Here is a 16688-nt window from a genome sequence, read left to right on the forward strand (position 1 = left end):
TGCTAACGAGATGAATGGCTCTTCTTTGACCTTCATTTTCCTCTGTGCTGCTGAACTGTTCCTCTAATGATGCCACAGCTGGAAGAAGGAGCTGTTCCATTCTAAGAGGGAAACATAAGCTTTGACATTAACTTTCTGACCTTTGAGGACAAAGAGTATCCCCTGGATGGCCTTACTGTTTCAGATGTTATTTACAAGTGCTTCAAGAATATGGCTCTCCTAAAGGACAATTTTGTTTCAAGAGCCATGAGCCTGCATGTTACAGTCAGTGAACATGGGAATTATATACCTCTTTAATAAATTCCAATTCTTCCTCCACCTGGAAGACAGCGGGTACCCCCTTTCAGAAAGCATACTAAGCTGAAAAGCCAAAGAAGGTCTTAGTAAACTGCCTACAGAAATTCCTGCCAGTGCTCCCAGTATAGATCCCAGATTGCTTGGCTGCCAGGGAACTAGAGGTGTCCTAGAGCTGCTCTAGAGATGAGCAGTTTTCTCGTGTGGCCATGTCATGTGCGTGTCTGAATTGAGTTCAGACTCCAGGCTCTGAGGTCATAGATTCACCTAGACACATCACTGCCCTTCTGTTTCCACTCTATTGTAGTGAAAACCACAAACTCGCGCAGGGCTGAGGAGCACAAGGCCAACACAGTAGGACCACAGTTCTTCTTGGAGGCCTACATGAGCTACTGCAATACAGATGCAAGCAACAGCAGAGAACTCAGGGCACCTTACACCTGTTCCTCAAGAAAGACATGTCTGAAATAACATTAGCCAGCTTTCCAATGTTAAGCAAATGTGTTTCTCTTAAGATGTGTCTGGAAGGTAGTCCTAGAGATTGAACTGTAAGGTTGTATTTGCTGGGATATAAAAAAAAAAAACCAACAGTTAAATACCTTTTTTTTAAACAAAAAAAAAGAGAGGAGGGGAATTGGGTTGCTCAGAAGTGCCTATTTCCACTGTGCCTATTCTGAGTTCACCTCCTGGATTTATATATCTGCTGTTGGTAATCTCTGAGAAACCTGCATAGGATCTCATCAATAGGGCTTTGGTGGCTGTTTGAGTCAAGAAAACAAGTAAGTTCTTTAAGCCCCATAACTCTTGGAAAATGTAATTGTTGCCTGGACAATGTCACCATGACAGAGAGCAGCCACGGCTCCAGACAGACCTTCTGGCACTTGGGCTGCTGGTTGTTTGGAGAGGGGAAACAGTCATAAACAGTCTGTGCAGTCTTGGGGCTGCTCTGTGACATGTGTTTGCTTTTGAGAGTATGGAGTCAAGCTTTTAATTTCCTGGCAAAGAGAAAAATCTGAGCTCTAATGGGACCACTTAATAACACTGTTTCTGCATCTGTGATGGATTTGCTTCCTTTATGGTTCAAATCAGCAAACAGTTTATTTTACTGTGGTAGCATTCCCTAGCCAGGTAAAATAATGGGAGCTTTTCTGCCTCATGTGAGGAATGTTAATTATTTTCAGTATGGTAAAAATGTGCAGAATCCATGACAAGACTTGGCATGGTGAGGAAGGAAACAAAGTACTTGTAAAAAAAATTTAAAATAACAAGTGCAAAACTATAAGACTGGAAAAGATTAGTATATTTATTTTCAGTATGGGCTTACTGTACAGGTAAACTGGGAATTAATGGTGAGAAGACGAGCTGCGAAACAGAACTGCTGGGCTCTAAAAGGAAGGATATAGATGCTACCAAAGTCCTTAAGCATGTATTTGGTTTTAACCATGTTCTTAAGTTAAGCAAAGTGTTTAAGTGAGGGTTTCAGTCAGCATGATGGTGTCATAAATTCGTATTCCAGTAAGTATTAGCAGGACTCAAAAAACACAGAAATGTTCCAGCTTTAAAAACCGGGTCAAATTCTAACACACCATTTGCGCAGCTCATATACATGGGGAAAACCTGTCTTTATTCATTGCAGGGCAGACCAGCTCACTTCAGGAGGAATGTAGTCCTGAAGAAGAAAAGCCAAGAGAAACCATGCATAAGGATCAGCTGTCTTACTGCTTTTATATTTGCCAGAGAGCCCTGTACAGAGACGACTGGAAGAGAAAGGGATCAAATACCCAAGGTGAGAGCCAATTTAAACCAAAGAGTTTTGTTACGCCTCAGTATTGTCAGTTTTCTTAAAAGTGCTTTTCTGCCCATATTTAGTTTCATAATGAAGGATTCATTGCACATTAAAATTCAAGGCTGCTGAGAAATTCTGCAATGTGGATTGTCTTTGAATATGGATTTTCCTATGTGTCACGCATGATCCATGAGGCACCACACTCGTTACCTATTCTGCTGGTATTACTTTTCCACGTAGTCATATACTAATAGATGCCTTTGCATGAAATTAAGCTGCTTCAACCAAGAAGGAGGAGTCAGCAGCATGTTAATAGCCATTTCTCCACAGATAGTTTATTAACAGCTAGTTTCTGGAACAGAATATATACCATCATAGGTCGGGGCAGAAACTGTAACAAGTCATGATACTGTATACACGCACACATTTTTATTGTGTCTTATATGCATATACATTTTGAGGTCCTACCCATGGTAGCCCAGAACTGCTTTGCAGTTTGTTTGGAAAACACATTCTCTCTGTCAAATGCGTCTTAAACAGAGTGCAAGATACAGACCAGAAGTGTGATGTGTGACAAGGTTTTGTGACAATAACTTGGAAATGCCAATGGAAGTGAAGTTGTGAGTGAGATCTCCTGGGCTTAGGGAATGGGAAGTTTAGTTGCTGTACACTGAAGTTTAGCAATTCAGACAAGTCACATCTGTAGTAGTAGAAGTGGGTCCAAAACATGGGGTTTTGCACTACCACATTACAGTTCGTGTTGTTTATATGTTAGCATAACAACTAGCACTCTCCCAGACATTCTCTAGGGACGGTAAAGGGAATAAAACAGAAAAGAAACCATTCCCAGCATACAATAGGCGGGAGACCCTGTTCTGGGGAGAAGAGTTTAGCTGCGTGGTGCAGGTCCTCCAGCAGAGGAGTCCTATTCGGGATCGCAGGATAACTCTGGCAGAAAGGGACCTCAAGAGGTCTCTGGTACAGCACCCTGCACAAAGCAGGGTCAGACACGAGGTCAGACCAGGCTGCTCAGGGCTTTATTCAGTTGAGTCTTGAAAACCTCCAAGGATGGAGCCTGCACAGCCTCACCAGGCAACCTGCTCTACTATCTCACTGTCCTCGTAGAGGAAAAGGTTTTCATTATATCCCTCTAAACAGCAGTCCTGCCCTCAAGCATATCAGCTGTTCCCCTGAGTCTGGTATTGTATGCAAACTTGGCAAGTGTGCGCTCCGTTGCCTCCTCAAGGTCACCGATACAGACGTTAAGCAGGACAGGTCCCAGGGTAGACCATTAGTTACAGTGCTCTGCTCGTAATGGACACCCAGGCAGGGTATCACTCTTTAACCACTGCCCTCTGAGCCTGTTAAACCACCAGTTTTTTACCCATCTAGTTGTCTGTCCATCCAGACCATAACATCCTCTTGGGGACGAGTGGCTGGAAAGCTGCCCGGCGGAAAAGGACCTGGGGGTGTTGATTGACAGCCGGCTGAATATGAGCCAGCAGTGTGCCCAGGTGGCCAAGAGGGCCAACGGCATCCTGGCCTGTATCAGAAATAGTGTGGCCAGCAGGAGTAGGGAGGTTATTGTGGCCCTGCACTCGGTGCTGGTGAGGCCGCACCTCGAATACTGTGTTCAGGTTTGGGCCCCTCACTACAAGAAGGACATTGAGGTGCTGGAGCGTGTCCAGAGAAGGGCGACGAAGCTGGTGAGGGGTCTGGAGCACAAGTCTGATGAGGAGCGGCTGAGGGAGCTGGGGTTGTTCAGTCTGGAGAAGAGGAGGCTGAGGGGAGACCTCATCGCTCTCTACAACCACCTGAAAGGGGGTTGCAGAGAGGTGGGTGTTGGTCTCTTCTCCCAAGTGACTAGCGGCAGGACAAGAGGGAATGGCCTCAAGTTGCACCAGGGGAGGTTCAGGCTGGATATTAGGAAAAATTTCTTTACTGAGAGAGTGGTGAAGCACTGGAACAGGCTGCCCAGGGAGGTGGTGGAGTCATCATCACTGGAGGCGTTCAAGGAACGTGTGGACGTGGCATTGTGGGACATGGTTTAGTGGGCGTGGTGGTGTTGGTTGATGGTTGGACTTGATGATCTTACAGGTCTTTTCCAACCTTAATTATTCTGTGATTCCGTGATCCTAATTTGGATAACTGTATGTAGAAAGAGCTTGTATCTACCTTGCTAACTCCAAAGGCAGAACGAGAGCTTGAAAGAAATTGGAAGAAATGTATTGTAAGGAAGTACTTCAAGAGGGTAAGGTCAAAGAAGTCTCTCAAGTAGGAGAAACTGTATGAGAGACTGTCCAGGGTGACAGTGGATATGGAAGTGTCAAGAGGGGCCAGTAGCTTGAACAGAACAAATTGGGCTCCAGATGGAGTGACTGAGCCTGGTAATACAGGGTACAGAATGGTTTTATAATGAACCTATAATCACAAACTATGCACCGGAAGCTTTTCACAAGCCAGGTAATAGGTGTTCCCAGAGGTTTTATACTGTGATGTTCAGCTCTCCATTTCCAGAAGAACATGAGCACATGGGATTTCTACCCTGCTTAGAGGAAGAAACACTTCACCTGCCTTTGAAATGCTGCCTTTTCTGCATGGAAAGATATGAACTGCATAAGGTATTCTTTTCCAAGCATAAAAAATGGAGTGTTGTCACTGTTGGAAACAGAAGGGCAATATAGGAGTCCACATGCAGCTGGGATAGAGAGGCAAGATATCAGTAACCCCAAACATTTACATTAGGATTTTCATTACTCTGAATGCCTATTTGCAAGGCAGAGACAAAGCTGTACCCAGTTGTCAAGCAGAACTCTCAACAACAACAAAGGAGGTCAGAGACGATTTCTGTTGACTCTCTGAAAATACATGCAATATTAGAGGAGTAAGAGAGATTGGAAGAACTGCTTAAAAGTTAGAGTGAGTTTCCCTCAGTGAAGAGCCTGGGCAGGTACGTAAATAACCCCCCAGGTAGAGAACATCCGTAGGCAGTGTAGGCAGGAAAGGGAACAGAATAATGTTCAAAGACGTTGTTACAGAGTTCCTGCCATTTAAAATCTTCAGAAATAATAATAAAAAAACATTTCTTTTCCTCCTGGCTGCACAGAGACTGGTCTGCAAAGCAAAGCATGGCTGTTGGCCAGTAGCCAGCCAGATAAAGTAAGACCAATGGCATGTAAACACTTTGTGTGCATTTCAGTGGGAAGTTTACTTCAAAACTGAGTTCTGGAAAAAAAGGCTCAAGCACAGATTTTTTTTTTCCCCCCTATTTTCTTCTTCTTCTTTTTTTTTTTTTAAAGTGCAGGCAGGTTATTCTTTGTGTCAGCGAGAATAGCTGGAATAATAGCCCTGGGAGCCTAGAATCATGAATTCTGTGATACAGAATAGACAGGAGCAATATGAGCTTTCTCTACACAGTTTGCTACTGTGCTGCTGTCTCAATTTAGAGGAACCACACTTGGAGACAAAGGGAAACTCGGGATGTGTAGCTCATTTTTCCATAGCCTCTGTGAGGTTGCCAGCACCAGTTGTGATACTGTATTGAGGTGAGGCCACCTTTTTGTTAGTTTTGGACTGCGATCAGTAGCTCATTTTGACTTTGGTCTTCGAACAGTCTTGAGAGAGGGAGCAAGTTATGTGCGCTACAAATACAAAAATCCCAAGTTGTCAGCCAGAGGTTGTTTTTTCTGAGGTAACTGGAAGGAAGTTCACTACTGTAAGTCATTGTGACACAATAGCGTAGCACAGAGATGGTCCTACTCCTGTAAATGTGCTGGATCAGGTAGTGGGGGCTATATCACCTCCTTTGAAATGCTGTTCCACTTTGGAGACTTCTGTCATGGTTTCCAGCACAGCTAGGCTGCTGCTGGTACCCAGGCTTGTTCATTTAGGGCTAGCTACTGTATTGCGTTGTTCAGCACAACTGTGCCCTCATTCTTTTCCCTTAGCCATGGATCCTCAGGAAGCCCGTGGTCAGACTGGGAATAACTTGCTTAGCCCCATAAAATACAGTTAACTTTTTCTCAGACAAGTTTTTTGATGGGCCAAATGGCCAAAGACATTTATAGGGAGTGCTGGGGAAAAGAAGCTAACAGGTCTGGTTTCTGCTTGAACTCACCAGCATGAATATGGGCATCTCCGGCTATAGCGGCAGCAGTAAAATTGCCATTCACGGTCAAGCACAGATGGAAAATACTGACTCTGGAAACCAGCCACCAGCCCATTGTTTGAGCAGGTTTGATACCTAAGAAAGAGGAGAAAGAAGAGAACACATAAGGAAAACATGATATTAGATTCGCTGACAGTTTCAATCATTTCTAAAAACAGCATTAAAATTTTTGATTCAGGATGCAAGCTAAGGGTTTGGCTTTGTATTGAGAAGCACTGTATGCGCTTGCTGTGTATCGAGTAACCATTTTGTACAAGAAAGCAGCAGTAGTTAACTAATAATGTCTTAACATCTATGTTGCACTTAAAACTATTTAAACTGTTTTTAAGTACTTAATCATTCCAGTATGCTAATCAGGCAAGAAGATTGTTCTGGTGTTGACATTCTCAACTGTTTTACAAATCATGACACTGATGTCAAAATAGTCCATTAATACTTTTGTCTTTGACTGTGGGTATTTGAGCATTTGGGGTTCACTCGATTAATTTTTTCAACTGCTTCTCTACAAAAAAGGAGCCCTAGAAACTCTTTTATAAGAGAAGTTCAGCAATTTCTTTTATTTTATTTTGTTCTCAATTACCTGTCTCCAGGAGAAGGCACTCCTAATTCAAAACATTATAGGCTTGTGATGAAATCATGATTTGATAACAATCACATGAGGAAAACTGAGACTCAGATGTTGTGACATTATAAGACTCACATAACTTTTATGACTGGATTTTCAAAAGAAAAATCTGCTGCTTCATGATTTCTGTGTACTCGGGAATTCTGTCATACATATCATACACTGTCAAGTAGAATAGACATGGTCTCTAAGCATACAGATACATGCTTCTCTTTCGGCACACCCTACAAGCATCTGGACACTGATACCCAAAGTGATTCAAGTGATAATCAGTTTGAATCGCTTGCTTCTTGGAGACCAAAGACAAGGAGACAGTGAAAACAGACAGCTCATTAACTCAGCTGTTGAGTGCTCTCAAGCACCCTCCTAGCCTCATTTTTTCCCTAGTGGAGAAAATTACAGGAATTCAGTTCTTCCATTTCCTTTCCTTTCTTTTTCCTTCATCAAGGAAAACTGGCAGCCTAGAGCTGTAGCAAACCTTCCTTGCGATACCATAAAACCAAATACATTGATATATCCAAAAGACACTTTCAGAAGTAACGTTATGATTAACAAATACCAAAAATTTCACCTAGTTTCATTCAATGACCTCATAGTTTATTTTAATGAGCCTGGAATTCCCAGAAGGGAAAACACATCATGTAGCAGAGTTTGGTGTTTGGAAAGTCATTCACTGCGCATACAAGTGTTAGTGCTCGCAAAACATGAGGCTCAACTGTTTGTGTGCAAAAGCTGAAAAACTGATCAATTTTGACCAGTGCAGGGATGAATTCCTCTGCCTAACTTTCAGTTTTCTCCTTTGAAGCAGGGGTCTCTTCCATATGTCCCTTCCACCGTGTTCTGTTGTTCAGACAAGATTATTTACGTTTGTTTGTATCCCCGCATCTCCCACGTTGCTGGGGCCACACATACTTGCTGTGCTCCGTGAGACTCTTCCGAGGACCTTCAGAGTTAAGCAATGATGGGGACTCTGAGTTGCTATGGTATCACACCAAGTAAGGCAGTTTGGCTGGCACTCAGAGGATTTCAGCAGGACTTTGATAGGAAGTTGCTCTGTTTTTTGGCACATAGGCCATGGGAACATATGGCTAAGACTCTGTGTAAACATATTGGATAGCTGCAGATGATTGGTATTATCCTGATGGAAGAAAGGTTGATACACAGAAATATAGGGAATGGTTGTACCTGTTGCAAGATGAGCATTAATCTGTGTAAAGTAGAACCAAACTTGTGTCTCTTCATCTTCTTCTGCCTCTCCCCCTTCCCAGTTACATGCATTTCCACTGCTCGAGTCCTTGTGCCCCTGGGAGATTTTCTAGCTCTTTTGCATATGTGGTATGACGGGAGCATTTCGTTCCTCCTTCTCCTTTGCACTTCCTTGCAGAGGCTCGGCATTGCCCTGCAATTTCCCGTCCCCACCGATCAGCATCTGATATTCCTGCCCTTAGTTATTTTTGCGGGAGGTTCTTTCTTCTCCTTTTCTTTCCCCACCTGCTCATATTCAGTCTGGGAAGTCCTGCCCTCTTTCCTGACTTCTTTGCCCTACAACAATTTTTATTTTCTTGACACCTCTACTAATACACTCCAATTTTGATGGAAAGATTCATTTTGAGAGAGATATCACTGATGGACCCTTCTCTCTATAGTGGATTGAAAAAAATCTAGCTAACATAACACTCCTATGTTTACATGCGTACATATTTGGGCACCAAACTTTAGGAAGGTTTGGTTATTTTTTATCCTGATTCTATCTTCTCATGAAAAGTTTGTTTAATATTTGGAGTTGCCTTAAAAATTAGTTTCTTAGATGGAGAGTATAACTGGACATAATTCATGTCTTATAATTAAATTGCCATTTTATTTTAAAAAACATTCAAAGTAAAATTTGAAATATGCTTTTAAGCTCATGTTCACTTCTCCCTCTCTACTTCTGTCTCATACACATGAAGTCCTGCAATCTGTTATTCAAGCTCAATATTGGGTTCAGTGAAAGAAAGATAATAGTGACGTTGAAGTACTTGTCTTTAGCTTTGAGATAACACAAGATTTGTTTCCCTGATCTTTCTAGTTTTCAAGTCAAATCCAGATATTCCTCCAAAAATTAAGACATGCTCTCAGAAACAGAGTGCTTATTTATGAGCTCATATAAAATCTTTTCTTCTCTTTCCTTTTCCCAGTTGGCCTCTTTCCTACAAGCAGAAAGTAATTCTTCAAGGGAAACAAACAACCCCTCCCCACACACCTTTTTGGTCAGATGCTCTATGCACTAATCTGAAAACAACACAATATGTGAGGATTTCTTCCTTCTCTGTTGAATTCACTACTCCTGTCACAGCAAATCCTGCAAACCAGTATGGTGAATAAAAACTAGTGATTCAGGACCTTTGATTTATGGCCAAGTAAAAAAAATGCCTTTTTCACTAGACCCACTCTGTAGCACTTCTGTAACAGAGGATAATTCAGTATTCGGAGTTAATGTCACTGGGTTCTCCTCACTCATGAAATCCTGACATTGCTAAGAAGAAAGGAAGGTACCTCCTAGAAGGTGAATGTAGAAGAGCATGAGAAACTGGCTGGGACTCTGTGGGATTAAACTTGGCAATGGAAAGGTTGTTTTGTTTTTCTAGTTGGCTCAAGTTGCGATGCAGGGAGTTGCCTTTGGGATCTGGTACTGGGAAAAGAGAAGGTGAGCTGGCTGGTAGGTGGGGGAGTGGGAAGATTGGTAGTGGTGAGGGTCAGGTGCTGTTGAATGGGAACTTGCCCCTCCCTTCCCTCGTTTACATGTGTTGGAAATGACTGCAGTGTTTCACATAAAGTAAATAAACTATGCAGCCTTATTTTGGGAGGAGTTCTCCGTAATAACAGGGATATGGTAGCTGAGACTTTCCTGGCCTGCTGCAATTGCTGTGAAAAGCCTCTCGTTTGCCAAATCTTCTTCTGAGCTAGTTAATGAGTGTTGTACAGCTGAGTTCTGTCATGGCAATCAACCAAAGTGTGCGTCCATGGTATCAGTTTAGTTCAGGTCAGGACTGCTTTCCTTGTTCACCAATGAGATTTTATCTGTGAGACCAAGCTAGAGCTGGTTTGAAACAAACCCACTCAAAATGCGTATGTGGATTTTGGGTCCATGCACGAACTGTTTCACTGTACAGATCCACTTAAATTGTGCCACATTATTTGCAAAAATTGATATAGCCTCAGCGGCCAAGCGTGTACCTCATTGACTCAACAGTTGCCTGCCAGACTGAAGAAAAATATTGCTTGCAACAGTATAATTGTTTTGAGCAATGGCACCAATTGTGGTGACACTTCATAATGATGCCTACATCTTACTTTTGCTCTTTGCTGGACAAAGCTCCAGAGTGTTGTGCCCCATTTAATGCCCACGCTGTGGTGTAGACTTCTCTCTGAGGCGCCCCATCCCTCAGATACATCAGGAATTAGCCTGAGCAGCATGTTGTCCTGAGGATGACAGCCCAAAGAGGAAGACTGTTCATCACAAATCCGCTCAGGGAAGCCCAAGTCAAGATGCAGTAAGTGGTGGTGTTCGAGCCTGTGTGGAGCCCTTGCCACACGGAGTGGGTGGCATTTCCTGAAGCTCTCTGGAAGCGTGCAGAGCCTGACACACAGCTCAGTAGTCACTGGGTCATGCTGCATTAAGGGCAATTTGTTCCTTATAACAGGGTAACCTGAGAGTGTCATTCTGTGCACTTCAAAACAATCCCACTGTTCTGCTGTAGAGCAGATGGCTCCTGTAAAACTTGTATCATTAATTACTTTAAAGCTATCTCTCTACAGCCTGCCACAGCAGAATGAATCTACGTATTACGGAGTTATCTCAGACATGGCAAACTGACCCAGTAGAAGTAACACTGCATGCTTTCATCTGCAGTCTTCCCTGGAGTGAATACAGAGAGAGGTGGTCTAACCTCACACAGCCAGTAAGACCACGGTTAGAGTGTGGGAGGCATTTTTTAACGAGACATTAGATAGACTGTTTAAAACCCGTTACTTCCAATATCCAAACCTTAATTTCCTTTTGGTACAACGGTGGGGGTGGGGGGGCCTGTCCTGCTCTCCTGAGTTATTTTTGTGGCGTGTCCTCCCTCTGTGTAGTTTGGTTAGTCGCATGATGAAAGCTAATTTAACGGTCAGTCTGTTACAGATGAATGGGGAGAGAGAAGTGGCTGAGGGCAGGCACAGGACACTTGAAACTCTGGCACTCAGACGAAGGGAACGACTTCCCCGTGTTTGATTAGGCCATGCCAGTCTCCAATGACCACTTCTATGAGGAGTCTTCACTATCTGTTGTGAGGTGGTCAGATGTGTTGTCATGACTCCCACATGCCAAAGGCAACCTCACTATCATCTTCAGCTGTCTTTTTCTTTCCCTGAGGGGTCAGTGATGACTTTCTTTCTCCTCCCCACCCAAAGGGAAGGCAAGGCCCTCTTCACCCTGTTGATTTCTTCTTGACAGTCACTGATGAGGCCTCCCTATCTACAGAAACACCCCTCATCTCCTCAGATGCTCCCACTGGACTCAGTCCATTGCAGCTGTGCTAAAAGCTTGTAGCACTGTCCCTTTAACATAACCCTAGGGCTTTTAAGAAAATTAACTTGTTTACGTAGATAGCACAAATGGGAACATTTTGAAAGGGCAGCTTGATTCTCGGGTTTGGGTAATACAGCCTCAGATTTGAGACATGGGATTGGTCAGAGATTGAGAACAAAAACAGTTCCTCGCAGATGTACCGGGGTGTGCTGCCAGTGCCTGAACAGGAGGCTCCTGCAGACACTTCCTTTGCTCATGAGTCTGTCTTTGCGCCTACTTTGTAGGAAATAGGGTTGTGTGCCTACTTGAAGGATCTGCGTGTGTGTGTCTGAGAAGGCAAAGGAGAGTGAGAATGGGAGCGGGGAGGGAGAATCTAGATATCATTTTTTTCCAAGTCCCATCAAAACACTTTCTCAGAAGTCTAAACAAGGAAAAAAGGCAATAAACATGCATTAAATACCAGTTGGCTGGAAATGTTTCTGCTTTGTCCCTTATGGGTAGCTGGGAGTATATTGGGGATATGGCATGGTTCCATCTGTATTATGTGGTGTAAAACAAACATTTTCTCCTGGAAGGAAGAGTTGCTTGTCTTTCACTTGCAAGCTTTTGTTCGTTTGTTTGTGTGATCCCTGTCCTTTTGTACGATCACTTTCAGGCAAGAAAAATAGTTAAGTACCTTGTTCAAAGACTGGTTTGTAGAGACAACTCTCTAGTATTCAGCAAAGCAGTGAAGAACAGTCTCACCCGCCATCAGTCAGACCTTACCTGTTCTTAGGTGGTGAAATATGTACCCAAGGTCAAACTTCCTCCAGTACAAATGGAGCTAAAAACATAAGCTTTATTCTGTCTGAAAAGGCAGGATTCCTTGAGATGTCACAGCATACAAAAAATTGGAAGGACTGTCTAGAATCCAGGAATCCAGGGGTGTCCTGAAGACTTTTCCCTACTCCAGACACAAGTATTTCCAAATTATCCAGGAACAGATTCTGCTCACAGTATTGAACAGCATTTTGGTTAGCAGATAGGCTCTGCAGGGGTAAGGTGTTGGGGCAGATTCAACAAAGCTTTTGTACACGTGCTTGACTTTAAACGTATTCACAGGTTAATGAAGCTGAGAAGGTATCCCTGGTCATCAGATCCAATCTATTGCCAAAATTTTCCCTATGAGTCTTGTAACATGTTCACAGGTTTCTCATGTCCGTTCAGCAAAACACAAAAGAACACGCTCTCTTCAGAAGTGTATCTACACATGAGCTTAACTTCAGGCATGCATTTATTAAACAAAGCACCTATAGTTAGACATATTCTGAAATGCCAGTAGGTAATTCTAGGCAACTGTCAGAGGTGATTGGTCTTCATGAGTCTGCTTCTGGAGAGAGATGGGGTGCCCCAGAAAGCAGTTTTTAGAGTACTTGTTTCTCTCCATTGACCCTGGAAGGGGGCAGAGGTCATAAACTACTGGGCATCGTGATTAGATGCCTACCGTGGATCTGTGTCATTGCTCTCTTTCTGTTTTCATATCTGTAAGACGCAAAGTCTTACGGGTTTAATCCTAGAAGTCCGTATAATACGTAGTGTTAATGTAGGAAGCCAACTTACCTAAACCAGCTCTGCCAGCGTTTCCCTCCTGCCCTCCAGTTCCCCCAATTCTCCTACGCATACACTCCCCACATCCATGTCTGCTATTACCCCCCCAGTGCTAACGGCCAAAGAAGATAATGAATTGGAGACTCTTTCTTCTCTCTGCTTTATATTCACACTTCATTTTTTCTCTAAAGCTTTTCTTGGTTTGTTGTCTTTTCTAAAGAAACCTCTCTTGAGTTTGTCTCTGTTGTGCAGCTACACAACAGTCAGGAATGGTGATTTGTGAAACGCCATAAACATCATTTGTCAGACGTCATTTTTTGGTGTTTCTGCCAGACTAGAGTTTCTGGGACATGGCTGAGAAACTGGAGGGAATTCAGAGGAGAGCTGTACATATGATCAGTGCTTGCTTAGGAGTGTTGGAATATAAAACTTCCAAAGGAGAACTAAAAGAATGGAGACGTGTTCAGCCTGAAAGCAAAAGCATGGGTGAAGGTGCATGGGGTGCAAGGGTGAAGGAAAGACATAGCTGCTACCTATTAATAAAGAGATTTTACAAAGGATGCAATGTGCTTGTTCTCATTACTCAGTGAAGGTAGGGCAAGGAATAAAAAGCCTCAGTTACAGTAGAGGAACTTTAGGAAAAACTTGGCTTAAACTTTAGGAAAAATTTGACAGCTTTGTAGTTATTGGTGGTACAAGCCATTGAATCTCCCCAGATGTGATGTGCAAGGTGAGACAAAATACCCTGTCAGGCAGAGCTGAAGAAGGAATCTTACGGTCCGTCCTACACAGATGGGGAATGGACCAGCGAGTCCAGCAAAGTGCTGTGTCAGCTGACATGAGGATGATGTATTGCTTACCAACAGATTGGTGCGTCAGGAGATCAGTGGGGAAACAGAGGTGGCCAAACAGAATGAATGGTACAGATTGTGACTCATATTTGTGGTCCCACTTGATTACTGAGTGAATCTCTTTAGAATTGGAGATGGCTCCAAATAGCACTGAGCTGGGCATGCAAGAGAGAGAGAAAAGAGAGGCAGCTATGAGAATTACGACTGCCAAGAGAGAAGGTTTGGGATTGTCAAAGGCCCCACAGACTACACGCATGCCGTCACATTAATTTGAGGTTTGAGTTTGCACTCAGACACTCCAGGCTGGCTGCCTGCTGGCCCACACTTTCACTCCAGTCTGGGATGAGCCTGCTGGGTTCTTGGGCAGCAGCGTCTGGGCACGGCCAGGGACGTGCTGGCTTACAGCAAGCCTCTCTCCATGAAGCACTGCAGATGCAACCAGCTCAGCCCTGGGTGCAGAAAACTGCAGAACACAACCAGGCACAGCTAGCTAAGATTTATGGAAATAGCCCAAGTAATGAGGAGCACAAGTTCACCTTTGCAAAGGGGTATACGTTTCCTAATAACTTCAGTGTATTCCCCCCTCCCCAAAAAAGAGAGAGAAGAAAGAAAGGAGGAGATCTATGCAGAGAAGACAGATAAATGTAAGGATGTTGGACTGGAAAGGTGAGCTAGGGAAGAAATAACTAAAATAATTCCAAAAGCTAGGAAAGAGAGTGAAACAGAGTTAAACACATTAAAGAGGGGTTGGAAAAGAAATACATTTGGAGAAAAGATAGGGTTGCAATAGGAAATAATGTAGGCAAGAAAGAGGACAAAGTGGACAGATTTTTTTAAGAGCTGAAGGAAATGAGATTCAGGTAATATGCTGTGAATGTAGTCATGCTAAGCATATGGAGCATGGTGATGAATATGGCCCCATGGTTAGATAGCAGAAGAAAAGGTACTATATAGACTTACACAGTATCCTGTTTGTGAGAAGTGAACTTGAGCAATTTCTGCCAGGAATTTTTAGAAAGAGAATAATAATTTTATTTTTAACAATGGAAAGGTCTAATTCAAAATTACTATGCAGTAAGTAGAAATTGCATCAATGTATGAAAAATGAAGTCATCCAGGATTATCACAGTGTCTTCTTTCTGCCTGTTTTGTAGCCCTCCCCCTTTCTTTTCCATTCTTGTTCCAAAGTTAAGTATAGGGTCAATCTTTTTTTCCTTAGCAATTGCATCAGCCATAGGAATGTATCATGTGGTAAATGAAAGAGATTGAATAATTCAGAACAAAATTTTGAATCATTTAAAAAGCAGAAGCGTCACATTTCATTGCTAACTTGTTTCCACATAACATGAAATCTACAAAAATCACATTGCAATTTCTGGAACAAAACCATTTCAAGTATTTGAAAATATCCTTGCATTCGTTTTGTTCTGTTCAAAGAATATTTCAAACTCAGAGTTTTCCAAAACTGTTTCACATCTCATGAAAAAATCAGAAGATAATTAAATACTGGGTATGTGCTGCCTAAACATGAAACACTATACATATTTCCAGAAATTATTATGGTCATAAAATGTGGCCACCTTTGCCTCTAACGTTGATGGCAAATGTAACGTTTAGTTAACCAAAACTGACTGTATTAGGGAATTAACATGATCTTCTGCTATCATTATCGTGCATGTATATGCCACCATCATCACTCATTAGTGTGGATTTTTGGCTCCTGTAATACCAGCATGACTAGAAAACAGCCTTTGACTGGGCCTAAGCCAAGAAGCTTAGCAACAAAAAACACAAAGAGAAAAGCCAGTGCAATACAGAGAAGAATTTGTTTTTCTAGTGATAAGAGCAGGAGGACAGAGTGAGGAGTTTTACAATTTGTTCCCCAGTTTAATCACTGGTTCAGTGTGTGGCTTTTCAAGAGGGACTTTATCCTCTTCTCACTGAAGGTTCATGCCTCATTTTCCTCATCTGTGAAACAACGATAGCAAAACCAAACCACTTTGCAGCTGAGGCTGTGAGTGACCAAACGACACAGCATTTCTAAAGCGCACTGAGACCCTCCAGCAAGAAACTGCTACAGAGAAGGCAAATGTGATGCTGATCACCTCACACACATGCATCGTGATTAATGAGTCTCAGGCAGTCGTTCAGGGCAGTGAAGCCACTGGTTATGATGGCATTAATATGTGTTTGCATTGCTCTGACCACACTATTAGCACCCGCATTCCACAGGGGGTATCAGGGCTGCGCCCTCCAGGGATGGTTGGGGGTATCCTACCATTCGGTTCCCGCCCTGTTGATCTCTTCCCACCAGCACTCTGTCGGCTCACCGAGGCTCTGGGCTGCCGGCATGCAGGCGTAGTTCCACAGTCTGTCGGAGCCTTCCTTCTTGCTGAAAACACTCCTGACGGCCACAATCACCTGCCCATGTGGGCACTGGAAGTTGAAACCCTGCCGGTACACATTGACCCATTCATCATTATCTCCGTAGTTATAGGGGCCATAGTAATAGTCACCGTACTGGCCCCGTGCCACGGTCACCAGAGGCAGGAATACACAGAGAAGGATGAGGTCCATCCTGAGGATGTTCCTGGCTTAGAAATGCCCCACTGGTTTGTTGGGCTGGCCTTTTTATATCGCCTCTAACATTTGGCTTCCAGATGTTATGCTTCCAGATCCAAGTGCAATGTGTCATTGCTTAGCAAACCTTCTCTGAGTTACAGACTCATCCAATTACTTTTAAGGTGGAATTCTGCAAGTACAGTAAGTCTGCAGGTCCTAAGAGCAGGGTCTTCCCACCACCACAAACCATCTGTGATCCCTTG

At 43.2% G+C, this 16688-nt stretch overlaps 1 protein-coding gene across 1 annotated transcript in view; it reads right to left on the reverse strand.

Annotated features, from left to right (window-relative positions):
* The window catches only part of DPT (dermatopontin), a 29050-nt gene extending 12604 nt beyond the window's left edge, over positions 1-16446 (reverse strand). Inside the window, exons 1-2 of the mRNA XM_059820702.1 lie at positions 16142-16446; positions 6198-6323 (exon numbers count right to left, since the gene is read on the reverse strand). Of these exons, the coding sequence (XP_059676685.1) occupies positions 6198-6323; positions 16142-16440 (425 nt within the window). The 5' untranslated portion in view covers positions 16441-16446. The remainder of the gene's footprint in view (positions 1-6197; positions 6324-16141) is intronic.
* Positions 16447-16688: the final 242 nt, after the last annotated feature.

This window comes from Gavia stellata, chromosome 1, assembly GCF_030936135.1.
Source record: "Gavia stellata isolate bGavSte3 chromosome 1, bGavSte3.hap2, whole genome shotgun sequence".
Lineage (NCBI taxonomy): Eukaryota > Metazoa > Chordata > Aves > Gaviiformes > Gaviidae > Gavia > Gavia stellata.